Here is a 19,787-nt window from a genome sequence, read left to right as displayed (position 1 = left end):
AAACCTAAGGCTGACGTCACACACACTGCGTCCATGTTTTGCTCCAGCCTGAGCGGAGAGCCCGCTGTGTTTTCATTGATACATACACTGGACATTAAGCGGTTATTGTAGATTTTACATCACTGGTAGACACATACAGTCCTGCTGTAATTCTGACCACCTCACATTCGTTATTCAGCAGACAGTAGCTCGGTGTTGTCGCTGGAGAGAACGTGTGAATGAAGGACTGACGGAGGACCGACAGGAGCAGCACCAGGTAGGAAACAGCACCTCACATCTTCCGACAGCTTTCTATTACACCACCGACTTCCTCTCCGATGTCTAGTGACCTGTGTTCGGATGGAGACACTGGCGCCAGAATAGGGGTTACAACGACACTTTTTGTCCCCCACTTCCAGGACTGTGGTCACACCGTCTACACTTCGGAGAGGCGTTATCGACACTTAAAAATTGCGTGCGCGTCTACATTGCTTTATCCGGTAAAGCCTGTGAGCGCCGACCATAGCGCCGACAGGGACGTTATGGTGCATTAAAGTGCACCTCGTAAACTCAAATCTATACTCGAATATTTTTTAAGGGAAAGTTTCTATTTTTTCCTTTATCCTTTGTTAAATTACATACATCTGTCATTACGTTATTCTCCTTTCACTACAGCTTGTGTTAATTCCAATCTTCAAAATTACCTTGAAAAAAACTAATTAAATTGTTATCAGCAAATGCCACCATATACTTATTCAACATGTCCCCAAGTACCTCTGTGATAATTTTCAACTTGATTTACTGGAGCATTTTTCAATAATTAGATGCCAAAGTCATACCCAAGCGGGTAGCTACCAGTCTGAAAAGTGAAGCCAATGCGGAATCTATATTCTTTCTAATGGCCAGCAGGGGGTGACTGCACTGGCTGCAAAAATAGGTCAGATTGTATGGAAGTCTATGAGTAAATTACCCTACTCCTCACTTGATTTATCACCTCAATAAACACTTTCCCAATGAGTTCATGGTCTCAATGACTAGTATCAAGTCTTCTTCAATGTACCATGATGTTCATTTTGTAAATTATGGCCTGGTTTAGAGTGAAATAGATGATAGAGCAGCTGATGCTTTAGGGCGTGGCTACATTGTGATTGACAAGTCACTACCATGGCAACAATGTTGATTACATAACATAACCACGGCATAACCCCTGATTCACAGAGTATAGACATAGCTGCTGCTATTTCACAGTGTGTTTTCAGTTCATTAAAGTTAATTATAACATTTTTGTCGAATAAAAAAGTCTTGTCCAGTATTTGGTTTTGATAAAAGACCCGCTAAGGGGTCAGATGTTCGGTGTTTCCGGTGAGTACATTTTGTTTTATGATTTTAGGCCTGTTTTTTGCTAGCGGAAATTAGCATTAGCTTTAGCATCATCACTGTTAACCATAGATTGTAAATGCACCATGCTAACCAAACTAGCAGCTAGCGCTATGGTCAGCTCCACCCTCTTGTCCAAATATGGTCACTTCTGGTTCTAGAAATCAAACACGGCAATGGTGAAATCCAAGATGGCGATGGTGACATCACAAAACTCGAGGCTTCAGAACTGCAGTCCACAAACCAATAGGTGACGTCATGGTGACAACGTCCATATTTTTTACAGTCTATGGTCATACCCAGTACACATGCATTGCTATATGCACAGATTTTTAAAATTCCATAAAAAATATTTTAAAAATTGTTATCAACAAACTCCACCAGATCCTTGTTCTACCTGTCCCTAGGTACCTCTGTGACAATTTTCAACTTGATTTACTGCAGCATTTTTTAATAATTAGATGCCAAAGTCATACCCAGTACATATGCAATGCTATATTGGCAGATTTTAAAAATTCCATTAAAAATTAAACTTTTTAGTTTGGTTTCATTTAACCATTTTTGATTTTCTCTTGCTTGCTGTCCTTGTGTTTTCCTCTATTCTGTGTGTGTGCGTGTGTGTGTCCAGATCCTATATTCTACATCCAGTCCTCCGTGCACCAGCCCAAATCACTTGGTTTCTCTGTTATCGGCTACCCACATTCTCCACTTCATCTCCACCTCCTCTGCACTTCTCATCAGTATCATCCACCTGCCCTCCAGGCTCAACCACAACTTGTTTGGTATTTTATATACCTGTATGTCATCAGTCAGTGTTTCCAAGTTTGTCCCAGTGGTTTACGTGTGATTATCTGAGTCTGCCTGTTTCTCAAGCTTGCCTGCCCTGTATTGTATTTTTTAAACTCTCTGATTTTGTATTTTTGGATTGCTTTGGGATAACCTGGTTTTGATTTTGACGTTTTGTCTTAGTAAAGACTTCTTTAATTCTTGTTCTGCCTCTGCCTTGTGTGTGCTGCTCTTGTGTCTTTACTATAAACACAACATGTACAACAGGTCCCCAGATACTCCTGTCATGACTTTCATGTTGGTTTACTGCTGATTTTTAAAAAAAAATTTAGATGGTAAATTGAAATAAAATATACATTCAGCTCTATATATTACGGTATGATGAAAAAACTCCAGTGTAGCTTTGTATACCATTAACTGCTTCAATTTACAATAATAACATGGCAGAGTAATGTAAAATACCAATTGAAGTATAAATTTTGATTTTTATCATTAATCCTCCATCATCATTATCATACTTCATAATCATCATTGTCACTTAATTATTATTATTATTAGCAATAATAATTTATTTATTGTGGCACACATATTCATTGTGCTGAAATGTAGAAATTTGCAACAATTCAACAAATGAATCCACCATTCTGCCCAGTTAGCATAAAGGTTCAATGGTGTCATCCTATTTTTTAGAAGGATTTACTGTTTTTTTTTTCAATACCTACATTATAAATAATCACAAAATATTACATTTTGGCTGTGAGATCAATAAAAATAAATAAAAATTTGCAACATCACTCAAAGCAGTTTAATTCTTTGCTAAATATGAACGGGGGGGAACATTTTGGATATTCACTAAATGTTAATCACAACCACTGTAATGCCTGCTTTGGCCAAGTCAGTGGCCACTCATGTGAAAAGTGAGTCATGTTTTACTTGGCCCATGATCAACCTTTTCATACAGTTTCATGCAAAATTATTTTTAATGTGTGTAGTTTTCATAGGTCCACTCTTCTGCAGTGGTGTCCAAAGCTTTGTGTGAGACAGACATACAATTGGGGTGGTACCAAGTACTGCAGTTGCTGCACTGCACCATCACCTCTCTGTTGTGTGATGTCCTGCAGATACAGTGATCCTCCACCTGAACTGTGGCCCTTTCAGGCTTTGCCTATATGTTTTTGTGTGGAAAAATGGGGCCTTTTTGTTCTGCAAAGCTCTGTACAGTCTTTGTCTCATGTTTTTTTCTTGAAACTGACACTCCTCTAGCTTGACTCCCACACCTAAAACTGATGCAAAGGCCAATGCAAAAAGTCTGCAACTGCGGGTTGACTGCTGCATCTGCTCAGCAGCCATATTTTATATTACCACTGCTTTGTTCTGTCTGAAGTGGAATGGCTGGTTGATGGAAGTAACATAGGCTCCACTCCAACTTTACTTCCGCTGCCTCCACTTCTCCTTCAGGATATGGTGCTCCTTTCAAATGAAATATATATGACTATAGTTGTATCACTCATTTTGTGGTGGAAGTGAGATGTTTCTACAATGTTTAACCTAGCGGTTTGATAAATACATATTGTGAAAAAAAGATGTGTGTTGGTAAGCCATTGAAGCTACTTCTGCTTAAGGTATTAACTACAAGGTTACAACAAGTGTTGTAACAACTGTTGCCCTGCTGCCTTTGAGTCAGGAAAATGCAAGCAGTAAGAGAATGGAGCTTGTACATGATGGTGCTAGGGGTGGTGCTAGGGGAAATGTCACAAGGTTACAAAAATTGATAGATTTTATCATATGAGGAACAAGAATGTGCTTTCCAGATTTCATAGACAGTCCGCTGATTACATTTTGAAGGCAAACATTTTACTTAATGGTGTAAGAGTGGCACTACAGGAAACATAATAGTGTCTTAAAAATCAAGAGGAATCTTTCTTTGGGGAGGATGGATGTACTCATTAAATATCATGGCAATCAGATAATTATCTTTTGTACAAACCTGACATGTTTTCCTGATGGTGGTGCTGAATGAAAGGTAATGGACCAAAATTAACAGCCTTAATTTTATGAGAAGCATGGAAGTTCTGGCCAAATGTCATGGTAAACTGGCCAATATGTTTTAAGTGCTGTTGTGTTGCAGCAAGGTGGTGGACAGACAGACAGTTGGCCAGATGCAGAGCCAAATTTAACAAACACATGCTCTCTATACATTATGTCAAAAACCTCAAGAAAAAAAGTTGTACTGTACTCTATGAAATATTGTGCTTGCAGACTATTAAATTATGGACAATTTCTTTTGTCTCTTTAGTAATATAGGGATAAATTAACATCTTTGTCAAGCATAACATCTTTATAAAGCTACATTTAAATGAAATATACTCTTGACTGTCTTACCTTTCTTTAATTTATGTGGTCCATGTCCTCGAAGTGCCTTAAAAGGGCACTGTGGGTATATTTATAGGTCTTAATGAAGTCATCAAGTCTGGTTGGTCATCTTCCTTTAAAGCAGATTTTTTTCAAGTCCCACTGACTCTTTTCCATAATTCCTTGTGTCTTGTTGTCCTGTGTGAAATTCTGATAATAAAATAACAAGGGTTATAGTATCTTATCAAAGGACTTTATTATATTTATGAGTAAAGTGGTTTAAACTGTCCATTACATTTAAAATATTCATCCAAATTATACTACACCTGGCTTTTTTTCTTTAATATCCTGGAGAATTTCTTAAAGAATTGCTGGTAAGGAAGTCCTTCACAATGCCTGCGCAGGTCACCTGACAATGTAATACATTACTTTTAGATCTTGTTTGAACAGGATACGTCATTCTCTGCATCATATTTGTACAGTACTTAAAACACAAAAACATAAAAAACAATGGGCCCTCCATTGCAGGTGCCACACTTGCCTGGGGTAGGCAAGTATTGGGAAAATGGTGGTTGTACATTTTTGCCAGAGGTTAACTAACTAAAGAATAGTTTATGAGATAATCAAAGTTGACTGGGTTAATCCTCAGGGCATCATGAATGTGCTTACTATATGTCACAAATATATTTTGACATGTAGATTTTGGCCTAAGGTTGGTGACAGAGGAAAGATGATTGGGTGGTTAGGGTGGAGGAATAAGTACAGAGTCACCATGGCAATCCACTAATTGTATTTCCTGATAGATATCTGTACAAAGCTGACATTTTGGTGTGATGGTGACAATACAGGAAAGGTCATGAGGTCACTACAACTGACAAGGTTCACACCCTTTGAATCACTCATTTTCTCACCAAATTTCATGTCAATCCAACTAATAGATTTCAAGATATGTTGCCTTGGAGCAAAGTATTCAGTGGGCCAACTGACCAACATGGCCACTGTTAGTCAGCGGGCAAAAGTATTAAGGACATCTGACAAACAAACATATTTTGGTCACATGAAGTGCATGTTAAGGCTAAATGTATATTTTATTACCATAAATACTTTAAAGTAATTATTTCTCTGAGTGTCTCAGTCAATCATAAAAATTGAAAATTGTAACTGACCCAGCATCATACTTGTCCAAAGAGCTGCCTGAGGCAAGAAGTAAGCAGCCAACGAGTAGTAGACATTAGGGTCCCCTTCTTTGTCTAGGGGTGTGGTGCTTATGACATCTATGAAGTGTTTTTGAAAAGGTGTTGACTTAAGGTGTCCTAAAAAAAGGAATATTAGGCTATATATGTGATTTTCAAACACAGTTAACAAAAGACATTATTTCAAGTCATTATTGAGTGTATTTAGTGTGTACCTCAAGTTCCTCAGGAACAATGCTGCTGTCATCAACAGTTGAGTCCCCAGTGGTTGTCAGCATAGCTTGAGTCTACAATAAAATGAGTCTACAAGTATGGAGTATTTATGTCTTTCCATCTTCCTCTTTTTTGATGTCCTCATACTGAACAATTGTCACATCCTGAGCACCTTCACCTGCTTGTACAAAGTCTTTGTCCTGTCCATACTCTCCTGATATATCATCATTATTTTGGACATTGAGAATCTCCTGTTCATCTTCTTCCTCTAGTACAGGTTCTGGTACATCATTGTTCTTCACAACAGTGTCAGACTGTGCTGTTTCTCCACTTGAAGCCAGACATTTGGAACATGAAATAAAGTTTTACTGGTTTACAAAGTACTTTTGTAAGTGAAACATATTGAAGGGACTATGTATCGTGACAGAACAATAACAATAGTCAGTTGGACATTGATGTGGTAGAATGTTATCAACAGCATAACAACCTTTTTCAGCTGATCTATTTTTGGATGTGTTCAGTACACCTAAAACTGTGCATAGCTCTGCCCAAAAGTTAGTCTTGTAATAGACATTCACATGTTTTCAGCTCAGATCATGATTCCTGAAGTTTTTGGATATGTTTGAAACATCCTCAAAGGATATAATTTTTTTCTGGACTGTTGAGGCAAAAGCACATTTTTTAAAAATGATTAACAGGTGTGTTTCACATACATATATTACACAGCAGAAAATCATTTGCAAGCAATTAAAATGTTGAAATGTAGTAGACTATAGTTCTTACCTTTCCAGATGTTTCAAAGACAATTCTGGGTGGAAATTAGTACAAAAAATAAAACTAAAAAAAAGCAATTGAGTTCAATTTCAATGTAATTACTTTGTATTGTTTTATTTCACAACATTTAAAAATATTATCCTGCACAGTAGGCTATTTTTAGGTCGAGTTCATGATCATATAGGCCTAGACAGTATTAAGTAAATAAAAGTAGACCTATTCCCATGAAACAAACAATTCAACTATTTTTAAGAAACAAAGGTCTAAACAAGAATCAAAGGCAATCACAAAAAAATCATGTCAGTATTCTCACCCATTTTGTTCCTCTTGGCATTGTCATTCCTAGCTTATGATCTTGTCAATGACATAGAGCCTAGCTAACCTCAAGTAACATGTGGGTCTAAACAGCCATTTTTTAAACATGTTAATTTGAAAAGACAGTTGAGAAAATGACAGGTGTGTGTAGCTTAAAAAAACTTTCAAGTGTGAAAGAACGAGGAGTTGTCGTTTAAAGATAACTACTTGATGGTTTGACGATTAAGCAAAGCTATACCATACAGTATGTGCTGTAAACTACTGTCATTTGCCAGGTGCTTGCGCTAATCTGGTAATGGCATCCAAGAGCTGTTGGCCAATAGGCCTAGAGGAAGCTAGAGCACTGCCCCCCTTGTGCCACATAATAATGATAATAACTATAATAATAATAAATTATAATAATTATCAATATTTGTGTGTTTGAAATATGAAATGGACCCTGTAATGGGTGTAAATTATCCAGTTAGGATGATAATTTAGATATAGTTTATTAAACACAAACAACACATGCTTTCTCAAAGATAGTCCCCCCCCTAGTCCCCCTAGTTTAATTTCATAATTGTCTACGTTCTCCAAAAATGACTACCATAACAAATTAATTAATTACTCTTTGAAGAATTTAGTCAAACATTTCCTATAAAAAACAGTGACATGTGGATCTCTAATCAAAGTGTCCATATACAACACAATAGACAGATATTGCTAATAAAATGATGATGACATGATCTGAAAATTTCATACAATGATGAAACACAGTCTGTTTGTAGCTAACTGGGCATTTGTTTTGACTTTGCCATCTCATTATTTTGTAAAATGCAGCAGTAAATCAACATGAAAGACCATCAACATGGTGCTGAAGCCCCACAGCTTCACATCACGTCAAGTCAAGCCTGGAGCCTCCTTGCTAGAGTCTTGAGTTAGATTCCTTAGTTTTTAGCCTGCTCACTGTCTGGTAATAATTTTCAGTGTAGTTCAGTTTCTTCTACATTTGGTAGTAGTGTTTATTATTTTCTCTGTGCTTCTTTTCTGCAACCAAGTCTGATAAAGAGACTAAAAACCACATCTGCTCTCTGTCCTTTATTCTGATCCTATGTCTCAATTGTTAAAATAGTAAAGACACAAGAGCAGCACACACAAGGCAGAGGCAGAACAAGAATTAAAGAAGTCTTTACTAAGACAAATGTCAAAATCAAAACCAGGTTATCCCAAAAGCAATCCAAAAATACAAAATCAGAGAGTTTAAAAAATACAATACAGGGCAGGCAAGCTTGAGAAACAGACAGACTCAGATAATCACACGTAAACCACTGGGACAAACTTAGAAACACTGACTGATGACATACAGGTATATAAAATACCAAACAAGTTGTGGTTGAGCCTGGAGGGCAGGTGGATGATACTTATGAGAAGTGCAGAGGAGGTGGAGATGAAGTGGAGAATGTGGGTAGCCGATAACAGAGAAACCAAGTGATTTGGGCTGGTGCACGGAGGAATGGATGTAGAATATAGGATCTGGACACACACACACACACACAGAATAGAGGAAAACACAAGGACAGCAAGCAAGAGAAAATCAAAAATGGAAAATGAAACCATTTAGTGCCAGGAGGAAGCACTAACACTTGTTCAATTTAATCAATGAATCAGTCTCATAATCATAAATTCTTGTCCCAAACAGTGACCTCTGTTTATTAGCTCAAAGAAACAACCAACCACTTTGAGGATAAATGAAGACATTTATTAATAGCTAAACATCTTGAGGATACATGATAAAGCATAAGATAATATACAAAAATAAATAAATTAAGTAAAATAAATAAATAAATAAATAATAAGGCCTATAAATGATAATGAAAATAATAAAGAGAGTTGTTCAGCAAAAGTGGCTCAAAGTCTTCGACAACGAGGAATGCTTAGAAAAAGCTAATTCAACTTCTCTAAAGAAATGATCACAAAGCCATGTTATGCCTTACTGTTGAGGTGTTTCGTCATGGTAGAGATCTAGGTCCAGCGTTGTTTGGTGCAGCATCATCGGTGGTGTTTGGCAGTGAAAGACCCTGGATCAGGCTGTGGACTGCGGGCATGTCCTTGTGGGTGTGGTGTTGAACACCGGTAAGGAGGAGTCAAGCCGTTCCAGGCTGCTCTGAAAGAGTCTTTTGGCTAGCTTAGCTTCTAGGTTACAGTATTGCTCTTAGAAAGCGGGTAGAGGTTCAGTTTCAAGCGTTGTTTTTTTCTTGAAGAGTTGAGGACTCAGGCTTTGGCTGGCTTGTAGTAACATGAGTTGAGTGCCGAATAAAGTTTAATCTGACTACACTCAAATCTTCAGCAGCGTTTACTCCAAAAATAAAATATTGTACGTGTTTACTTCAAAATTAAAATACTGTCCGTGGAGAAACAAGATTCAATGTTACAAATAAAACAAACTAACTTGTGTCAATAAAAGATTAAGTATGTATATACTTGGTTGAAAAACAAGTAAAAGAGACGTCTTAAGAATTTTTCTAGAGTTCTGAAGGCCAGCTCAAATAGGAATCTCTTTTATAATTTTAGATAAAAACAGGTGGAGTTTGGGTGTTTTAAAGGTTTTTGTGCCGAATTGTTGATGAATATTCAATTTCTTTGTTGTCGGGGGACTTTAGGTGTGGCTGGTGTCTACAGTCTGCGTCTTCTGAAATAAAGGAATTTTTGGAGAAGTTTAATTCTTAGTTTTTACATGCAAAAATCACACTTCAGAGTCACGAGGTCTGAACATTTGCTTGTCAGCTTGTATCATATTTGTAAAACCATTCAAGAAAACAGTTAAAGCAGTTTACATACATTTCATAACAAGTCAGTTCTTCTAATAACCTTCATATTAACACTTCATGATGTCTAAGCATCCAACCTTCACTGATTCAACTTTCTTAAACTATTTAAACATTTTAAACCATCTACACTGAAATAAAAGTTTAATACTATAGTGCAAGGAAATAAAGTGAGGCAACACTTATGTGATTACATTACTTTCAGAAACATATTCAAATATAAGTTCAACATACCCTTCATAATATAAAAGCATTCAATTTGACTGTTGTTCAACAATAAAAGAAAACTTTAAACTGACATCCTTCAAACATATCTTTACATTCCTATTACTTCAGAAAATTCACTCTTTCAATACAACTACTTATCTAATTTAACTACTAAAATATGAATTTCAAAAGGGAGTTTAACTCTTGTCAGTATTGTTACATGTAGTAAAAAGGTAATAAAATTAATGTTTAATATCTCCTTAGTAGATTGTCACACAACTGTGAAAGTTATACCATTCGTCTTGTATTTACACGACAAATAACATGACATAACTTGCATAATGATTAGACATTTAATTTACATGATATTCAGGCGTAGGGAGGCTTCAGAAAAGTCCTCAGGAATGTGAGCTAGCGTTTATGACTTTGGTCTGGTGAGATAAGAGAGTCTGTGTCCCATTTAAGATGAGGGTTTTGTTAAGTCTTTCTCTGGTCCAAGTGGCCTTTGGGTCAGTTTATGCTTTTAGTTCAGGCCATAATTCAAATTATTGATCAGACATTGTTTCTGAGGGGGTCTTTCTGAGTCTGTTGAGCATCACTGATCAACCCTCACTTAGCGGGTTACAAAGGTCAGTTCTGCAGGCCAGGGGTCCACTCTTACCAACTTTGGAATCCAGGCAAGTCTGTCTCTTCTTCTTAGTTGTCCTCCTACATTAGCATCAAATTCCCTCTTTTGGTTTCCTCAGCCAGTGTTTCCCTGTTGAGCTGCGGTGGAGTGCAGTAACAAAAAGAGGGACTTTGGCTCTGAAAAGACTGAAAGATATCTACTTGACTTACTTGAACAGCTGAAGCTTCCTATTAGCTTCAGATAAACTTTTAATTACATTTTTGCACAAAAGAAGGACTGGATTTTGTAAATGCATCATGAAGACATCTTCTAATAGTCAGTATCAACAGGAGGAATGATTATGGCAACAAAAACCCTATTTCGATGTTCATTTTGGCATCTGACTGTTGTTTTAAGAGACCTGAACAATTTTAAACCCACCCCCAGTTACTCGCTTTTCATTATTGCTGACCAGTCTCCAGTTTACTGCCTTGTTTTCCAATATTGTGTGTGTTCTACTTTCAGGCAGCCATTGGTTTTTGTTTTTTTCAAAATACCATGAGAATCAACAAGCAGAGACTTGAAATGTAACGCATGACAGTTTACATCAGAGCGCCTTTGGCTGCAGCTCAATCAAATCACTTTTGCATTTGAGAATACTTAGAAATGAATGCCACTTAAAGTCGTATTATGCGTTTACTAAATCTGTCTGACAGAATCATCATGTATACCATTTTACAATTTGATGTCAAGCAGTCACTAACTATGTGTGTCTGTGTCTCTGTGTGTGTGTGCATGTACGTGCAAGGATGCCATCTCTATCAGAGCAGCTGCAGGAGGTGCGGAGTCGGGCTGAAGTGTGTCTGTACTCTGGTGGCAGGGTGGTGGAGGTGCGGACTGGGGTGATGGCCATGGCTAATCTGCCCTTACCACCCTACTCCAAATACCACCACATTGCTGCAGAGACCATGGTCATAGAAAACAGCTTCGGCAGCAACAGGAAAGAGGTTTGACAGAAGAAGTGCACATACAATATCCCCATCAGGAAATACCTATGTAACATCATATTATCCAAGGTTGGGTAAATCAGGATTGCAGATGACATACAAATTGGATGCACTGTTAAGTAACTGAAACCACAGTTGTTCTGTTTGTTGTGTAGTGATAACCCAAAAGATAGTGAATAGTATCCAGGGCCTTTATTTACCTCAGAATAAGGCCTTTATTTGAAACAGTCTTATATTAGAGACAGGCCTTTATTTTCCTTTAGTTTTTCATGTTTTACATACTTATGAATATTATATTCCATTTCTGCCCAGTGGGTTCAGCTAGATGCAAATAAATTCTACACACTGAGCTTTTGAATTTAGGATTTTGGCCACATACTCCTGACAAGTTATCAGTTAACATTTTATAAGCATTTATGAAGCATACATAGTGTACACTTTGCTTTAGGTCAACTTTTCAGGAGAATACATAGTTAAAAACGATGTTAACGCATCATAACTAAGTATTTATTAGTGCACGATTCAGTTATCAGAACAGGCCTTTTTATGAGCCCATGTTAAAGTTTTTGCTGAGGTTCCAGGTTTAATTTTACAGTTATGCAGATAACTTCATAAACCTGCTTCCGGGGAAAGACCTCAGAACAGAAAACAACAGAAAATACACACTGATTTTGTTTAGTAAATGTTCAACAGCATATTCTTAAAAAGTAATTCATAGTTACAGCCGGTAGACAGTGAAGTACTTTGCTTTTCTAAAAAAAAAGAAGAGTGACTGGATGGATAGATGGATGGATGGATGGATCGATGTATATGCTCAATTAGGGTTGGAATTGTTCTTATATATATATGAATATTTAAATATAAAAGGATATCCAGGTACTGTAATAGATTACTATAGTGTATAATACACAGAAATTATTATGCACATCATACACCGTACAAATCATTTGAATGCTAGAGTTGAGGTTTAAAATTGTTTATAATAAATAATTATAAAGTACTTATTCATCAGCATATCAATTTCAGTGTGTTATAAAGCATTTATTAACTGGTTGTACACATGTACAGTAGATTTATATGTTTAGAACTACTGAAGACTATGATTGTATATGATTACAAATAAGTCACAGTGTTCTAAAACATTCATTAACCGTTTGTACATCAGTTATGAATTCTTCATAGCAGGAGTTATAGCTGTTCACAAATACATTAATAAATACAGCACTGTTGAACCCTGCACCCAGCCTATATAATATGGCATTTGAAAAACTCCCAGCAGACATTAACAAAGATGAGAACCCAGTCTAAGATGTTACTGTACCACATAGACACACACATATAGGTCAGATAATAACAAGTCTGAGAAAAAGGGAAAGTTTTAATTTTACATTTGAATATGGATACTGTTTTGATTCACCTCAGGTCATCAGGCAGTTTGTGTGAGAGCAGGAACACAGTAACTAAACCAAATAAACTACTGCCAAGTCTAGATCTTATTCTAGATACAACTACAAGACTAACCCTCTGATGGCCTGATGGGATTGCAGTGAGGTCAGAATTGCTCTGGAAAGCAAAAGTGTGTTTTGTAATAATAATAATAATAACAATAATAATAATAATAATAATAATAATAATAATAATAATAATAATAATAATAATAATAATAACTTTATTTGTATAGCAAGAAAGGCAGGTCAAAGTGCTTTACAACAAAAGAAATTACATGCACCAAGTGCTTCAGACTATTTCAAATATAATTTCCAGAATAAAAGCATTTCTTTACATTGGTCTAATTTGGTAACTGATGGGGTCCCAAGTGGGTTAGAAGAGAAAGATCCACAGAACAGGTGTGGGTGTGAGATAACCAAATAAAGCCCATGCATGTTTCTGTTTCAGATTGATCTCAAACCTTGCAAATATTCAACTTGTCCAATTTCCTGTTTTCTCTGCCTTTTCTTCAGACCCTTGTATCTCTTCAGCGTTTCTCTACAGCACTGAACATCCTGGAAAAGTATGGCTGTAACCTGACAAATCCCAACAGGCCGAAGTACTGGAGGACTGTGAAACACAACAACCCTGTGTTCAGAGCCACTGTTGATGCTATTCAGGTAACATAAAAACATATCTGGTATTACAAAGTAAGGGAAGGAAATACACACAGAGGAAGTAATACAAAGACTCAGTCACATAAATCAAACTTTCAAATCATCCATTTGTCACAGAGCAGTCATCCCTTTTCTCAAATTACATGATAAAACTTGTTCCCACCCAGTCTGACGGCTTTGATTACTGATTGATTACCAGTTGTGAACCTATCCCTATCCTGTCCCAATCTGTTCTGATCTCTTGGTCCCATCTTGGTTCTACACAATTAACTTCAACTGTTCAACTGTCTGGGAAAGTAACAATGTAGGTAAACAATGTAGTAACAACGCAGCTAATATTGAAAATATACTAAACGCATTTTTTTCACAGCCAGTCTAAGATCATGAGAAGGCAATTGTATTGACAAACATTTTGTTCTGTCTGCTTTCAGGGAGGACGGGCAGTGCTCTGTCTCTATGGTTACTCCAATCAGCAGCCTGATGGTCTCAGCTTTCCTGATGATGTCACAGATCCTGATGTTGGTAGAGTTGCTGCTGTAACATTAGAAGTGATGAGCCTGAGGATGGAGCTAGAAATGCTTATCAAGGTATGTGTGTCTGTAATTTCTGCATGCCAATTAGCTAGTTACACTTTAAATTTCTTCATCCTCTGTTTGCAGCAATGGCTGGGGCATTCCTAATAATTTCTGCTCACTCCAGTACAAATCTTGTGTTCCTCACTTTTCTGTGGAGCCAAAGAAGGCTTTAAAAACCTCACATTTTGTATGATATTTAACAGGCAACTCAAAGTGGAAACAGAGTGTCCATTGTGTTTCATGTTCTTGTTGACAAGTGTGACTCCAGAATACTAGCAATACTAGTAGGTAATAATGAGCTATTACCATGTATTTCTTTTCAAGTCTTTCAAAATCCATAGTCCTCCTATACAATAATGTATTTAAAAGTTTATCTGAAGCTAATATGAAGTTTCAGCTGTCCAAATGAGTCAAATCAAGTAGATATCTTTCAACTTTAGTCTTTTTAGTGCCAAAGCCCCTCTTTTTGTTACTATACTTCCACCACAGCTCAACAGGGAAAAACTGTCTGAGGAAACACAAAGAGGGAATTTGACACTAAAAATGTGTCAGATATCCACTTGATATGACTAACTCAGACTGCTGAAGCCTCATATAAGCTTGTATAAGCTTGTATATCATATAAGTATGAACAGGAGGAATGATTACAGTGAGGAAAACCTCTTTCAGTGTTCATATGGACACCTGACTGCTGTTTTAAGACACACTTGAAAAATTGTGAACTTATCCTTTAAGCACCCTAAAAGCAGTTGTGGATAACATTATCAAGAATATCTCATTTATCTATGTATATATATGTGTGTGTGTGTGTGTGTGTGTGTGTGTGTGTGTGTGTGTTTATGTAGAGGTAGAGAGGTGTGTGTGTGTGTGTGTGTGTGTGTGTGTGTGTGTGTGCGTGCGCACATGCCCCTGCTGTGAAAATTGTGCCAAGTGTTCAGTGTCATGTCTACTGAAGTTTCAGGAGTACAAAAATTGCATAAATGCAGCTCCTGCTGTGCTACTCTGCTCACCTCAATGCCTTATAGTTTGTTTGTGGCATTGACATTACCAAACAGGTGCAAATGAAATCACCCAGTTAGTAACACTGATCAACACTGATATCAATGTTACTGTGAAACAGTGTATATTGTTATAATCATTGCAGGGCAATGTTTTGAAGCTTTAATGGTGATGGGGTAGTCATAAACTGGCACCACTCTGGTATATGTATATTGAACTTTTTGCTTAACTTTAAAAAGCCTTAATGATAACTTGTTATTTTGTTTGATTCCAGGAGGCTCATCCCCACCCAGAGTTCTATGAGAGAATCATTCCTACACTGAGACACAAGGTAGAGTCCACCATACCACCATCATACCTCTCATCTCTTAATTTAAAGAATTCACTTGTAAAGATTATATTATGAGATAAATCGATACTGAATTACATGAACAGAAAACCTCTGCTGCACTGCTCTCTGTGGACTAAAACCAGGGTTGGGTATTATTTATATAGTATTATTTAGGCTTTGCATCTTTAGTTTATTTTCATTTCCCCAGTTTATAGTGATGTATTTAGAGAACTGAATACCATTTTGATTTCATTGAAAGTTGCTACTCTGGGGTTAAAGTTGCTGCATATGCCACAAAGGTTTTCAGGCTTTTCAAGGTTTACGTATTTTCAAACATGTAGAGCAGGAACATTAGAGTCTGTCTCTGGCTGAGCTGGGTGACTTCCTACTGACACCCTACACACATGAACTGCAGGAAAAAGTTTTAGTATGTGGCTCTTTTAGACTTTGTTGTTGATGGTTTTGTTATTGGACAAGGCTTAAATTGTTAAACTGTTAGAGCCATATTCAAAATGTGTGTGACAGAGAGAAAAAATACTTTTTACAAATGCAATTGTTTTATCGGGCAGTTCTTTTTTAATGATTGTGTATGAGAAAGCATTTTGGGGGGCAATTCTGACAGTAGCTATTACACCAAAAACCAGTATTGCCAAATTGGGCAGTTTTTCACCCATTTGGGCTATTTTTACTTGAAGGGTGGGTAAAAATGTTTTCTGCAGATTATGATACTTTGGGATACTTTTTGTACCATTCGGGTGGTTCCCCAAGACAAAAACTTACAGATACCATAGGTGCCAATTCCGTGGGTGTTTGGCAGCTCTGGCACCCACAGAGAAATTATACTGTGAGGTGACCATATTGGCAGACTAAGGCTTAAGAGAGTAGCAGAGCAGAGCTTTAACTGTTAATTCTGGGCCCACTCCTATATTAAATTGGTGTCCTGACAGTCCCCCCGTTCAGGCTTTGAACATTCAGTGGTTTCATAAAGTTTAGTGGTATAAAAAGTGTGTCATCTGCATCATAACGTGAACTGCTGCCATCTGACCCACAGTAACTGGTGCACAATAATTTTCAAATAAAGACCACTGCAATGTGATTATAACATATCCCATTCATTAACAAATCTTTGTAAAACAAATCAGTTAAAAAAAAAAAGGTTGAGTTCCCCTAATTAATAATCATGATGTCTTCACGTGATATTTTGAATAGTGTCCCATAGACATAATGTTGTCTGTGTTGACTTGTTGTGACAGGAGGGTTTGGATGGATTCAGACAGCTTCTCCAGCATGAACTAAATACTTAAGTTAAAATTCGGTTTTCAGCAGCACTTTAGCGTGGCATCATAGTGAGTGACATAGTGTCTTCTGATTCTTTTCTTTTGCTGCTTTCTCTGATGGTTTTGGTGATAAGTGACAACAGTGACATTGTCATAAACCTGTTTACTTGTGCGCTCTTGTGTATTTTGTATTGATTGTTGTTTTCATTTATTGTTGTATTTTTTTGTTTTTCTTATTGTGGACTGCTGTCTGCAAGCTATAGTGCCTCACGGGGACATTAAAGCTTTACCGTCCTCTACTCTATATGGGCATTACACACACAGTGTCTTTCTTCATGTGTGCTACATTATCAGTGATGCATTTTTACTTTTAATATAATGTTACCCATTGTACGATTTAGAGATCATTTTCCATACTGTAACTGCTGTTTTTAATTCACCTAATTACAGAAATGAAAAAAAGACAGATGTCTGTCAGTATTGTGCACTGGTATTCAGCCACAGAACATAACAGGGAGGATCTGGGGTATAATTCCTTCCCAGTATCACATGACAAACACAGTAATGTCCATCACTAATTGTTACATTGTTATTGAGGTAAATGTTTACTATTGTCTAGATGCCGGTCTTTGCCATCATGATCTGTCTGCAGCCTTGAACTAACAACGCTCTCATGGTGTGAACATACAATATTTAAACTAACTAAAGTCATCTTTCACCCACTCTTCTCTCCTTTTAGGATGTGGGTCTGAACACAGATGCTGTGGTCTACCACGCGTCCTCTATCTCCTCTACTTCATGTCATTCAGACAGTCAGACCAAGTCTCTAGCCTTCCCACTCCACCATCACTCTGCCAGGGAGAGTAGTCATGGCCGCTCCCTGTCCTCCAACCACCAAAGCCTCAGGTCCATTCAAGTCTTTTTCACATCCTCAAACAAACACCCAGGTGAGGAGAGAAACCACAGCTTCACTACATTTATTTGTGTTTGTGTCCATTTATCGACAGACTACATACTGTTGAAACAATCACTGTATAATACACAGACAATTACACAATATGCCACAGCTAATCGAGCAGTTTTGGTTCAACACACTGAAACATCATGACTATGTTAGAATCAGAAACATAGTTCTCATGTGTTTCTTATTCCCATATTCAACAAATGTCTATAGATTGGAGCATTTCAATGCTGTGTTGTATTGGGTGTTAATACAATGTACAATGTGCTGCTACTATGTTGTATTAGTAGTAGTGTGGTGGTGCTCGACCACCCAGTCCTGAACTTCCCCTGGTACAGGGTCCCAGACCCGACCCAGAAGGAAGTCTACAGGAAGCTGAGGTTCCCAGCCGAACATTAAAAAGAAAGGCGACTCGCCAGTGCCCTGATGAGGTGTGGTGTTATAGCAGAAAAGCATCTGTGGAAAACAGGAAGTCCAGTCCTGTTTCTGCAATAGTGACAATGTGAGTAGGACGTTGAGAGTCCTATTGAACTGCTCGCATTGTCTGTTGCCTGCGGGGTGTTACGGAATAGTATGAGACTTCACTTCCTTTAACAGGCAACGAAGCTAGTGGATTGAGGAACTCTCAAAGCCCCAATCTTGGTCCAAGTGAATGCAGCTTGGAACACCAAACCTGAAAAACCGTTGACAAGACCTGTGCCACGGTAGAGGCTCACTGATCCTGAGTAGGGACAGCCACAGTATATTTGCTGAACATGTCTGTCATCACAAGGACTTTCTCTAACCCATTCTAGGAGGGCTCTAACATGGTGATCCATAGTGGAAAACCAGCGGGCCCCAGAAAGGGCATCAAGGCTCTCCTCAATACAAGTGTGTGTGCAACGTGTGTGTGTGGCTGCACTGTCTGTAGCTGTGTGAGCGATATGTATATTGTATGTGTGTCGCTACGTTGTCTGTGCGGTGTACACAACATGCATGTTGTGTGTGTGGCTACACTGTGCCGCAGCTGCTGCTGTGTGCACAATGTGAACCATAGTCCGGCTATATGTGGAAAAATATGATCGATCGGTGCATCTCTATGCATAGGCTCCTCGTCGTTTTTTCTGACCAAGACAATGGAGGAGGCATAGGGACTACCACTCTTAGTCACCTGAGCCTCAAGAAGCTGATAGATGTGGGCCTTCACCTCCTGGTACTGAGGAAGGAATACACATTTAGGTAAAGACTTGATAATCAAGTGATGTCTGGGAACAACCCCTTGATCCATGAAAACCACCAACACTAGAGCAAACTTTGAACAAAGACTTGAATGAATTTCTTCAACAGTACTCAGATAGGGGGATGCACCTATACCTCTGATGAACTGGAACATTGTCAAGCAGAGGGATGTCATGTGAGATGAGGTTTGTACAACCCAAGTCACCATCATGGATAAGACATGGACAAGACCAAACTGCTTTTTGCAGTAAGGACTGAACCTCCATCTGCTCTTGTTCTGCCAACACATACAAGTCCACTGCCTCCATCCCACCCTGCACTGAACCACTAGCCACCTGTGAGGAAACAGTCACCATGGTAGTCCTCACTTCAGTGACTCCTGTGGGGAGGATGACGACCTGGGCACTACTTAAGGCCGGCACGTGGGTAGAGGAGAACTTCAGTCATCCCCACATTGACCACCAGAATGTAGACAATACCTTGGATGACCTGGACAAGACATGGGGAAGCAGGGCAGGCCAGACTCTGAGGGCTCAAAGAATGCAGCGTGACCAGAAAATTGTTCAGAGCAAGTGCTAGCCACCAACTTCAATACCCCGCCGGGTATGCACGCTGCCTATGTACCTTGAACCCTGACAGTACCAATTGGGTTTCTCAGGCGCTGAGCAGCAGACTGGTGGCACTGCTGCAGGGTTTCAGTGACTGGG

General features: G+C 38.1%; 1 protein-coding gene across 2 annotated transcripts in view; it reads left to right on the top strand.

The window, feature by feature from the left end:
* Window positions 1-3: 3 nt before the first annotated feature.
* LOC121908400 (E3 ubiquitin-protein ligase RNF31) overlaps window positions 4-19,787 on the top strand; it is a 42,202-nt gene continuing 22,418 nt past the window's right edge. For both annotated transcript variants that reach the window (XM_042428373.1, XM_042428374.1), the window contains exons 1-6: window positions 4-256; window positions 11,416-11,614; window positions 13,576-13,722; window positions 14,151-14,306; window positions 15,568-15,624; window positions 17,641-17,848. In XM_042428373.1, coding sequence (XP_042284307.1) covers window positions 11,417-11,614; window positions 13,576-13,722; window positions 14,151-14,306; window positions 15,568-15,624; window positions 17,641-17,848 — 766 coding nt within the window. In that variant the 5' untranslated portion in view covers window positions 4-256; window position 11,416. The remainder of the gene's footprint in view (window positions 257-11,415; window positions 11,615-13,575; window positions 13,723-14,150; window positions 14,307-15,567; window positions 15,625-17,640; window positions 17,849-19,787) is intronic.

This window comes from Thunnus maccoyii, chromosome 12 (genome assembly GCF_910596095.1).
Source record: "Thunnus maccoyii chromosome 12, fThuMac1.1, whole genome shotgun sequence".
NCBI lineage: Eukaryota > Metazoa > Chordata > Actinopteri > Scombriformes > Scombridae > Thunnus > Thunnus maccoyii.
Note: the sequence above shows the minus strand (reverse complement) of the source record. Positions and strands in the feature narration are given on the sequence as shown.